General features: G+C 27.2%; 2 protein-coding genes across 3 annotated transcripts in view; both read right to left on the bottom strand.

Moving 5' to 3' along the window:
* Positions 1-1,023: 1,023 nt before the first annotated feature.
* LOC126833213 (V-type proton ATPase subunit e 2) lies at positions 1,024-2,832 on the bottom strand. Of its 2 annotated transcripts, none has more exons than XM_050564399.1 (5): positions 2,686-2,832; positions 2,396-2,520; positions 1,968-2,015; positions 1,468-1,555; positions 1,024-1,383 (listed from the first exon to the last, which is right to left on the bottom strand). In XM_050564399.1, the coding sequence occupies exons 2-5, from the start codon at positions 2,491-2,493 to the stop codon at positions 1,363-1,365; spliced, it is 255 nt and encodes an 84-aa protein (XP_050420356.1). In that variant the 5' UTR covers positions 2,494-2,520; positions 2,686-2,832; the 3' UTR covers positions 1,024-1,362. The 2 variants fall into 2 exon arrangements, with proteins under 2 accessions (XP_050420356.1, XP_050420358.1); XM_050564401.1 differs by having other exon boundaries at positions 2,396-2,506; positions 2,686-2,806.
* Positions 2,833-5,286: 2,454 nt separating this feature from the next.
* LOC126833635 (fatty acid 2-hydroxylase) overlaps positions 5,287-11,007 on the bottom strand; it is a 28,978-nt gene continuing 23,257 nt past the window's right edge. The window contains exons 4-6 of the mRNA XM_050565077.1: positions 7,681-7,813; positions 6,393-6,512; positions 5,287-5,726 (exon numbers count right to left, since the gene is read on the bottom strand). Of these exons, the coding sequence (XP_050421034.1) occupies positions 5,638-5,726; positions 6,393-6,512; positions 7,681-7,813 (342 nt within the window). The 3' untranslated portion in view covers positions 5,287-5,637. The remainder of the gene's footprint in view (positions 5,727-6,392; positions 6,513-7,680; positions 7,814-11,007) is intronic.

The raw sequence follows: 11,007 nt of genomic DNA, 5'->3' as shown, positions 1-11,007 counted from the left end.
ATAAAAAAAGAACATACCCGACATTTTTTTTACCCTAAAGAAACCACCATTAATAAAAAGTAGTAAGGGTACGCTTCAATTTCTGAGAAAGTAGTTGGGTACTCAGCTTCCCCCCCTCAAATTTAGGCATATTAAAGAAATGTATACAAAGTACAAGTATATATGACTCATTGTATAAGTTTTGCTTGTTACAAACTGCATAGAATTTAAAAAGCAGAAAGAAAATTGACTAATGAAAAATTAAAATGGTGATTTCTGCCATTATTTCCCAACTAATGTTAATATTTTGGTAACTAACCAAATTACTTAAAATTGTATTTTATATTTTTTTTAGACAATATTTACACTAAGGATGTACCTTAACAGAATTTTAGTTTTTTTTTTGTAAATTGCTACTACAATTGTAAAAATACTATATTAACATATTTATGTATACTGTAAAAATTGATACCATTTGTAATAAATGTGGAGTTATAAAGAGGTGATTTTGCTAAATTCAAACTAGAATTAAAATTTAAATACAATTTTTAGTTAATTTTTAAAATGAAAAAACCCTATTAAATAAGATTTAACAGAAAAACCACTAAGACATTTTTATGGTAAAAACATTGAACAAATATAATAAAATATAGTAAAAATTACTATTCTAATGGAATATTAATTTGAAAAAAATGATTTTTTTTTTTTTAAACAGATAAAGCACAAATGTGATAACTATGCTATCTTTTTTTCATTTCTAAAACTAATTATACAATTTAATATGTAAGATATCACCTCACATAATTTTTCTTAAATATTTTATTTTATACTTGAGAAACTCAGTTAAAATTATGTAATACAGATTTAGACAAAAGTTTGGTATTCAGACAAAATAAATTTACTCCAAATTATGGAGAAGCATCAAGTGAATGGTTCATAGACCATAAAATTAGATTTGAACTGTACATTTTTAATGGTTTCCGGTAAAGTTAAAAAATAATTCTACATGACCTAACTTGCAATGTTACATTATATAATACAAAATACTTATACTAAAACTTTTATTGTTTGATAAAATTATTTCTAAAAATCATTACAACAACATTTTACATTTTGTTATAATTTTTTAATTTTATATTAGAAATAAATTGTGTACAGTAAACACATTAAAAATTTGATGACATTATAAAAGTATTTCTAAAAGTTATTTCATAGAGTATAGCTCAATAAAAAGTTTCAAGTATGCACAAGATTTCAACAGATTGACAGCTAAGAGTTTATATTATTAACATACTTAACCAAAGGGAGGAAAATGGAATGATTAGATTTTAAAAATGAGTAACAACACATAAAACAATACATTTAAATTAATCATAATGATAATTATTCTGTAATTGGTACTCCCTGAAAAAAATAAAAAATAATTATAGAACTAAACACGTATAGAATATTAATTGAAATGGTTATAAATTATTTGAAATCACATACCCATTCACGTGCCATTATTAAAATTATTTTTTGTTGTAGTTTTGGCCCAACCAACGGGTTCATTTGTGCCATATAACAACACAACCAACTAAAAAATATTAAGTAGTTTTATATAATAATACAGTGATACACAAACACGACAACAATTATTAATGTGTTAAAACCACTTTTAATAAACTAAAAAAACAAATTTATGATTTATGAACATTATTATTAAATACATTTATTTAAGCTTTAGCTAACTTCTACCAGTTTTATTATAAGTTATGAACATTATGAACATTTTAAACATGACCATCTAAAGAGCATCTCAACTTTAGCGAGATATCCGCTTTGAAAATCGGAAACGTCTGGCTAATATCTGGTCATAAAATTTAGCAAGATATTAAAATAATTTTAAAAATGTTTATAAGTACTCTTCTTCTAATAAACTTGTAGGATAAATTATTAAGAAAAATTGAATAATAAGTTAGTATATACAGTTAAAAAATAATACTTACAATAGATAACAAGTTGCCGCTGTTAACATCAAAATGAGTTGTTGAATACTAAAAAAAGAAGACAGTTTAGCTGATTTTAAATTAATTCTATGTTAATATGGCAATAGTTGATATACAGAATAGATGAAATTTGATGTGTCACTTACAGAAAATGTTTAGATTATTGAAATTTGTGTATGTAAGTTTTTAAAATGCATTAAATTATTTAACATGAAAAATAAACAAGTATGAGGACAACTTTGTGATATCATAACCCATCACCACCAAGTTTGTCGTTAACTACAACACAACATAATTGAGTTAATTGCCCTCATACCAACCTATTAACTTTTAGTCGCCATATTGAGTGTTTAAACGTTACAATAACACATCAATTTCACTTAGGTTTTATACATTTATTTTAAGGAAAAAAATAAAAACAGCTTTACCCTCGGTCTGGTCCTTTGGGAAGGATAAATGGGAAAACAATGCCGACCACGCCCCACACTGCTGTGAAAAATATGATTGGAAAAGCTGCTGCTCCCATTTTTTTGATATTTCTGGAAATATAAACCTTAAATCATTACATTTACACAATACAGTAACAAATTATAACGTTCAACAGAAATTAAATAAACAAAATTATATATCAAATTGTACCAACACAAAAGACATTTTAATAAGGGATTAGTTATGTTTTATAAGAATAAACAATCATAATTACATAGTATTGTCTTACCTTTGGTACAAATAATTTCGCTAAAATTAAACTCGAGTAACTGACGTAAAATAGAATTACAGCAAAAGCAATGGACGAACTCGAGTAACCCTTGGATCCTTTGAACGCCTTGAAACTTGCCTTATCAAAATAATTTTTTGGTAATGATTGAATCAGCTGATAAACGATAGCGTTAATAACATTCAGATATATACTTTTTTTTTTAATTGAAAAATTGGTGTCAGCCAACATGTTGTATTAGTTTATACGTTATTTTTATAATTAATAATTATTTTCAATAGAATTATTCATGTGAACAGAATTCTTTTTAACATAATAATAGGTCCGAGCTGATCGGACGAAGGGTGGTGTCAAATTTTTCCGCTAGATGGCTCCCTTGTATTATTTAAAAACTTTAAATGCGAAACTATTTTACATTGTACCTAGTGTCAACTCCAGCCTCCAATCTCGACAATGGTTTGAGGCGTGAGCGACAAAATTGCATCCGTTACCGGTTACACTAAGTCTAAATGTATTCTAGTTTTATTTATACTCATTTCCAAACCACCCACGAGGTAGAGTATTTGGCTCGTTTTTTTAACGTGGTATCTCCATGTATGATAATGTTTCTAATTATTTCAACAAATCCAATTATTTATTTATAATATTTCCGATAGGTCGTTAAGGTCTTGTATTATATCACAGACAATATTAAAACGGTTATTATTTTTTTTACACTATTTAGTTTTAATAAGGTTATTATTTTTTTTTTTTTGGCTCTGGTTAAGTTAGGTAACCTAATTAGGTATTAACTTTCAATGCGTGCAATATTACGAAAAGTGTCATTAGTTTGTGACTGCTCTTTGATCTTAAATATAAATTTAATTCAAGTTATGCGACAAATATATTATATTTTATTAGTATTACTACACTGTACAAAAATACTTTTGAATTTATTATATTCATTCTAGCCAGTTAGTTTAATTTACGATTAAAGATCTTCTTTAATCGTGGTTTAAATACATAGAAATTAAACGCTACACTTAATTGGAAAGTTAACTGCTGTAAAACACTTCTAATCAAATATTTACACGTATTGCACAAAAAAACAAACGACGTATGTCCTTTAAGGGGAAACGGAAAGAGTAAAACTATTTACTAATATATTATACTTATACATAGTCTAGATTGTCTTTTTTGTAACCTCAAAATCTACTCTATAAGGTCAAAAAGGGCCGATTAATTATTTTGTTTTTAAAATTGAATTTCAAAAATTTTTACTTTTTTATTTTTCAATAACTTATTTTTCTGAATAAAAATTAAAAGAAACTTACCTTTCAGCTCACATAGAGAAATTTAATTTGTATGCTTTACAACAAAACAATTTTCATCCGTTTAACAAAAGCGTCGAAAATGTTGTTTTTACAAAAAATGTTTATACTAATTTGCCACAACAGACTAATGAATTCAAAAATTATGTAAAAGTAATGATTTATAGTAGTTTACACTTTACCCTTAAAAAAAGTTGGCGCGTTTAAGTAGTTCTATAAACAACAAAATAATCCACAAATATTTGATACACATTAAAGCTGTAAAAAAAAATCTTCAACTTATTTCTTTTTATTTGTATAGATTACTAGTTGATCATGCTACGTTGAACTTAATTTTTTCTTACCTGTACGTACGCTGGGGTAGTTAGATAGATTTTTTTACAAGGAATTATTTTAGAAAGGCTACTAAAATGGAAAAAAAATTGATCATTACTTGTCACTAGTTGTAGTATGGGAATATAACGAAAAATAACATTAATAATAATTTATAATTTTAGTAATACCTACATAGTAAATTTATTTTGATATAAAAAAAATGAGTCTCTTGATAAAAAATAACTCCTTCTTTCCTTGTGGGTCTATCCCCCTGTCTGTTCAAAACACACACCATTGTAAAGCCAACTCAGCTCAGTTCTGCATCAAAGCAAAACAAATTTATAAATTCTCTATGGAGCTCATAGCAGTTTGCTATCAAATTATTTCTTATGATTCCAATTTTTCTAAAGCGATCTTTTATATTCATCTCTAACCTTGGCGTCTACTCAACTAAACCTATTACTTTTGTAACTATATTATGTTTAAATTGTGCAATATTAAAAGTTCATCTTAAACAACATTTAGTGTCGGGACTTAATCACGGAGATTTTGTTTTAAATAAAAATCATGCACTTAAACAAGACAGAATAGCAGTTGACAAATAAAAACGCCAACTGTTAAGGGTATTTTAATTTGTTTATGTTGGTCAAACCCAAAAATAACTTACATTTAAGACAAACGTTGAGAAGGAAAAGTTATTAATTTAAGACCACTTCATATTATTCTGTTCAGTTTGCCCGCGTCTTATTATCATATTGACTTTTCAAAACGAATGACCGACGTCGGCCTAAGTCATTTTTCATCCGAACAAATACCAATGTATTTATTACATTGAGTTAATTATTAAAGGAAACAGGAACCGATGACGAATTTATCTGACATAACGGTGTTTTGTTGCGGTCATACAGTAGTATTAGTAGTGCTTAGTTACAAAGGGACAAAAAAAAATTATAACGTACAGTGTAACAACTAAACATATTTTTAGATTTTTTATTTGTTTTTTGTAATGCCGTTTTATTAAAACAAAAATAGCAATAAAAAGCGACCTTGTATAAATATTTATAGTAATAATATTATAACAAAACATTTCAATAATTATATACTGAGTTATACCGTTTACTTCGGGTGTGGCTTTAAAGTTTTAAATTAATCATTTAAAAAATAAAAATAATAAATATTTGCTTGGTGGTAGGAGAGCGACTCCACGCTTGAGAGTTAAAAAAAAATGAATTAAACAATTATTTAATATATAAAACCTATATATATATATATATAAATTAAAATTTGTAATACATAATATAAGGCACGTGTTTTATTAGTACTCGCTTTAGTACCATTTCAAACATCGGCTAAGGTTTTTCAGTGCAATTGCTGTGCCGAATATGTGGTCCCAAAATTGGCTGCTGATACCGAAACCTGAAAACAGAAAGAAAAATTTAATATTAAACAAAAACTGGTCAGGGGGATGAGGGTTGACACGCCGGTCACCGATTGCTGTACTGAAATACTAGAAAATCGCTTTTGGACATTTAACGACAACACACCACATCCACACACACACACACCAGATTGATAAAGAAAAATTGATCTTAGTTTATTTGTTGTCAACTCTAATTGTAGTTATATTAATTTTGCCTTGATTTATTTGCAACAATAACTATTTATGAGATCGGAAACATTTCTTATATATTTTTTTAAAAGTTTTATTTTTCATTCAAAATGTATAAGCTTTTCTAGTATGAGCACTTTTGTTTCATTGAGCCATTTGATATAAATTCGTTGGCTTTCGAGAAAATGTTGCTGAAAAATGCACAGACAACTTCCTCCTTGGTGTCCCCTTAAGGATTAAACAAAATTATCCATTATTCTTTGACGAATACATTTTTTGTTTATAGATTTTTTGACAATTTGCATACTATATTTTATTATCTTATTTTAAGTTTTCCGAAAATCATTAGTATAAGAAGTAAAAAAGATATGTCGTTTCTAACTTATATTTAAAATACACTTCTGCACTGGAGTCGGCCAATAAATTCGACTTAAATTTTTAGCAGGATATTTTACATATTTTTTTATACAAACCGCTTTCGTGGTGCGCAAAATGATGTTGATTGTGGTATCTTTTCATGGTGTACAAATATGAGCCTTGGCTGGGACACCCGTAGTGTAAATAAAAATGTATTAAATCATATGTTACATAGCCTGCAAACGAAAAAATTATGTTAAAATATAATGCACAAAATAATAAATACATTTTAAACAGCCCTATCCATAACACATGTTCAAGTCAAAACAAAATAAGTAACTTTTATTAAATTTTTCTGCTGTTGCTAATGACAACAGATAAACACTTCTCGATTTGCTCGGAAAAAAGTAAAACTTTTAGGTTTTACTAAAAAAATTGGAAGAAATAACAATGAAACATGGAATGAACCTAACAAGAAAACCAGAGCAATGGTTTGTAGAAAAAATGATACAGTAACCGCTGACATTTACATAGACAGAGTACCAATTGAACAAGTTCGAAACTTTATCTACCTTGAAAGTAGTAACAGAAGAATATCGTTGTAAGTAAGTAGAATACCTAGAGCAGAGGAAATGGCCTTTACACAAAAAAAAAATTATTCGCAACAAATAGCGTTGGATTAAATACTAGAAAAAAAAATCATGAAAGTGTATGTATTGACTATTGAGTGTAGAGAATAAGAAGCTATAGCATTTGAGATGTATTGTTATCGATGAATGCTAAGAATTCCTAGGGCCGAAACAGTGACCAATGAAGAAGTACTAAATAAAATAAAAAAATGGTAAGCATGGCAAATAATTAAGTCTAGAAGGTGTAACATGATAAGATGGCCGAACACCATAAAAATGAAAATAGGTTTGTACGTACGAAAAGTTGTAAACCAAGAATAGAAAACATACCATAGATCCTTTAATACGTGGAGAAAAATAAATACCAAGAATTAAAGGGACGCAATTATGATAGAGACGTAAAGGAATGCAGCTAACCAATCAAAATATTGGTAACTAGAAGAAGAAGAATTGATCGGTTATTATCATGGTAAGTTTAATAATGTGTTCATGCTTTCATGGATTTAAATATTATGTGGATAATTTTCGGATGTATCCATGTTTTCAGTTTTATGCTCACCGCAGAATCTATTTTTGGCGCGAAAATGTATGTAGAAAATAATTATTTATTTAAATCGCTAATTTTTATTTTAAATTAACTTAATGCCAAAGCTAATGAGCTAAGTATATTTTTATAAATAGTATATGGGTTTTTTTTTTTTTTTTTTGAGATGCATCATTATTTCTGTAAGTAGCTAGAATATTATGTATTATATTTAAAGTATGTGTTACTTACCAGCTATCATACCGGCCAATACCAGTGGTGCCATCCAATAAGGAAATAACGCAAGGTAAATGGCATAAGCAGCGGATATGAGTATGGCCGCGGGTACCGGGGGAAATAATAACCGTCGGTCGTCAAATGGCACCTGTTGACAAATAAAAAAATGCTGTTAAGTCTTGGCTCGTTTCTCTTTATTCAGATGATGGTATTAAACTACGACAAGTTTTTTCCTACAAATTCAACATATTCTTCCTACGATTTTACCTATTTTTTTGGAATATGGTATTAAGTTTAAGGAGTATAACTATATTTCTCATGTACCATAAAAATAATGTAATGTAAAAAATATAAAATTAGTTAAATTAATTTTATAGTTTTAAAAATTTAATTTAAAAATAAATTAATTTTGTGCTTTAATTTATGATTACGAAATTGTATGCTTAAATTAAAATTTATAACTGATTTCTAATCACAAATATTGAACTTTTCATAAGAAAATCGTTTTATATCGCGCCAACATAGTACCAAGAAGACATTTTTTACATGTAAATGAGAATATCTCCTTTAACATTTAAAGAAATATTTGTTTTTACCGCAAACGACCTTTTCCACAATGCGTAAAACCACAACGTTCAGGGGAGCCCATTTTGAACGGTTAATGTTAGAAAAAAAATCTCTACGCTGATTAATTGTGTGGATAAAATATTTTGGCTGTCCTCGTCAGTTTAGCTTAAGTATAGCACATTAATGTATAGTTTTGACATTCAAGTATAGTTCAGACTTAGATTATAATTTTAGTAATGCAAACTTTTAAGGTAAGCTAGTGAGAACGACCATAAAGTAAATAGAATATAAACTATTCTAATTAAAACAGTTAAAACTTAAAACATAAGAAAAATATAATAAATTCGTTTTTTAATACAATTTTCTTTTTAAGATTTTAGATTTACTATGTATATTTGGTGTTTGTGTATGTGTAATAATACATATATTACTGTTGAGTATATAAATTATGCATATTCGAATGCAAATCGAATAAAGAGAAAACTCTTTATGGTCTTTGCTCAAGTGTTAGACATTATATATACTATTAAAAGCCCCTAGCTTTTTGTACAAGTGTTTTTTTAATTGTTTACGAAGCAAATGTTGAGTATACAATAACACAAAAATACCTTTTCTTCTATTTTTTTAGAATGGTAATTTTTTTTTATAAATTAAATTCATTTGTTACGTGCAAAGTTATTGTACACATATGTAATGTTACATTTGTAACTATATAATTATACTATTTTCTGACATTGTTGATTGCGGTTGTTGCTATAGCAATAATGCGCGTTAGTTGTGTGTTATCTATACGTCAATCGTACCATCAATAAACTGAACCTGTCAGTTATGCATACTTATATTAATTATAATGCATATACGTCTAAGACCTATGCTCATTGAGCATTTTTAAAAATTATTTTTCATGATTCTTAAAAAAATGTATAACAAAAATATCCTTCGAGTAAAAAACAATGCTAAAAATATTTACCACAATAGTGTTGCATTCAAATATCCAGCTCAAAAATTATCCTTTTGTATGACATTTAGAAAAATCTGAACTGTTAAAAATTCCCACTTTTATATTATATTTTTTACAGACATGCGACCAAAAAGTTGTATAATAATATGCTGGAAACACTAGAAAGTATTTAAAATACAGGAATGGTTATATCATGACTTTTCAGTTATGTAAAAAGGTTTTGTAATGACAACATTCCACTTAAGTCTTAAACCAGTACGGCGGCTTTTATGATTGAGAAAGTTCTCAGATTATTTTAAAAATGTATTACTTTCAATAATAGAAGTACAATATTTGATTTCAATAGCAACTATTAAAACTAAAAATTATTTAATGGCAACACTTTGTGAATAGTAAAAATAAAGCTAAAAACCAAGTCTTTAAAACTAGGAATACAATTTTAAAAATGAAAAAAAAAACTTGTTTTTTAAAAAGTTGTTGAAACAAATAACTATTGGAGAATTAAAAAAACTAATTGAATCACACTGAATGTGATTGGAAACTGATGTATTTGGTGTCTTGTTAAGTCATAATATATTTTGGTTGAGCTAGTTAGTAGGAATGAATGAACATTTACAATGTCCACATACTTTTTCTATTTTCAAACACACTAGTTTTTAAATATTTTTGATACATTTTCCTCGAGTTTTATGAAAAATATGAGGTTTTTAAGTCATCTTTCGAAAAAATACTTTTTTAATAGCTATTTTATACTAAATACGGGTCCGAAATAATATTATGCTGAATTATTAGTAACATTTTAACCACTAATAATATCACTTCTGATTATATATGAAAACCGCCAGTCCTTAATATTAAATAATATAGTAGGACTAACAAAAAATAACCGAAAAAAAATCAATTCACTTTGTTATTAAGTATGAGGAACTTTTGTAAATTATAAACGAACGTTTCACGTTTGAAAGGCAAATAACAAAAAACAAATACATTTTAAGTATTAGGGACTACTGTATATCTATCATAGATATACAGGACGTCTGTGGGTCTTTTAAATCAAACAATTTTACAAGCGACTGACACACGAACGTAATATATTAAATGATACATGAAGTATTAATAGTACATCAAAACGAGTTGTATTCTGATTTGAATAGCGACGGACGAAAGCACTGAACTAAAAGGTTTTTGCAACAAGCACCAAATTACTTAATTAGATTATAATTTATATGTTTTTCATTTTGATGAAATATTATTTGATTTTTAGGGCGCAATGTGTTATACGTGCACGTGAAGATCAAAGTGAACAAAGTTTAATACAATATCAAACGAAAAACAACTGCACTAATATTGTTAATCTGTTTAACGCCAAATTAATTTAAAATTCAAAGCAAACTAATTGAAGATTCTGCGTTTTAAATGTCTACTGTCTCAGATGTCTTAAATCATCGGCAATAAGATTATACAGCAAATTACTAATTATATTTATCACCAGACGATTAATTCTATTGTAAATAAAGTCGAGAGTAAAACTAACTCAATTTACGTTTTATTTGAAAATTATATTTTTGGAAATTTATATTAAACTAAACAGAAAATATATAACAGAATGACCTTACAATGTCTGATGGAAAACTTATCTATAAACGATCGAACAATCAAATAGTCAGACGACTCATCGTTTTTAAAAATAACAGTGATGTTTACTCAAATAATTCCAATTAATCAAAAGTTGTTAGGGCAGCGAATCGCATCATCATCTATAACCGTACATATAAAAATATATTGCATGCAAAATTAAATTAGTTTCTTTAATC

Source organism: Adelges cooleyi, unplaced genomic scaffold (assembly GCF_023614345.1).
Source record: "Adelges cooleyi isolate 19-005CV unplaced genomic scaffold, UGA_ACOO_1.1 ACOO_flye_CR_arks_rails_tigmint_CR_PRNA_2, whole genome shotgun sequence".
Taxonomy (NCBI): Eukaryota; Metazoa; Arthropoda; class Insecta; order Hemiptera; family Adelgidae; genus Adelges; species Adelges cooleyi.
Note: the sequence above shows the minus strand (reverse complement) of the source record. Positions and strands in the feature narration are given on the sequence as shown.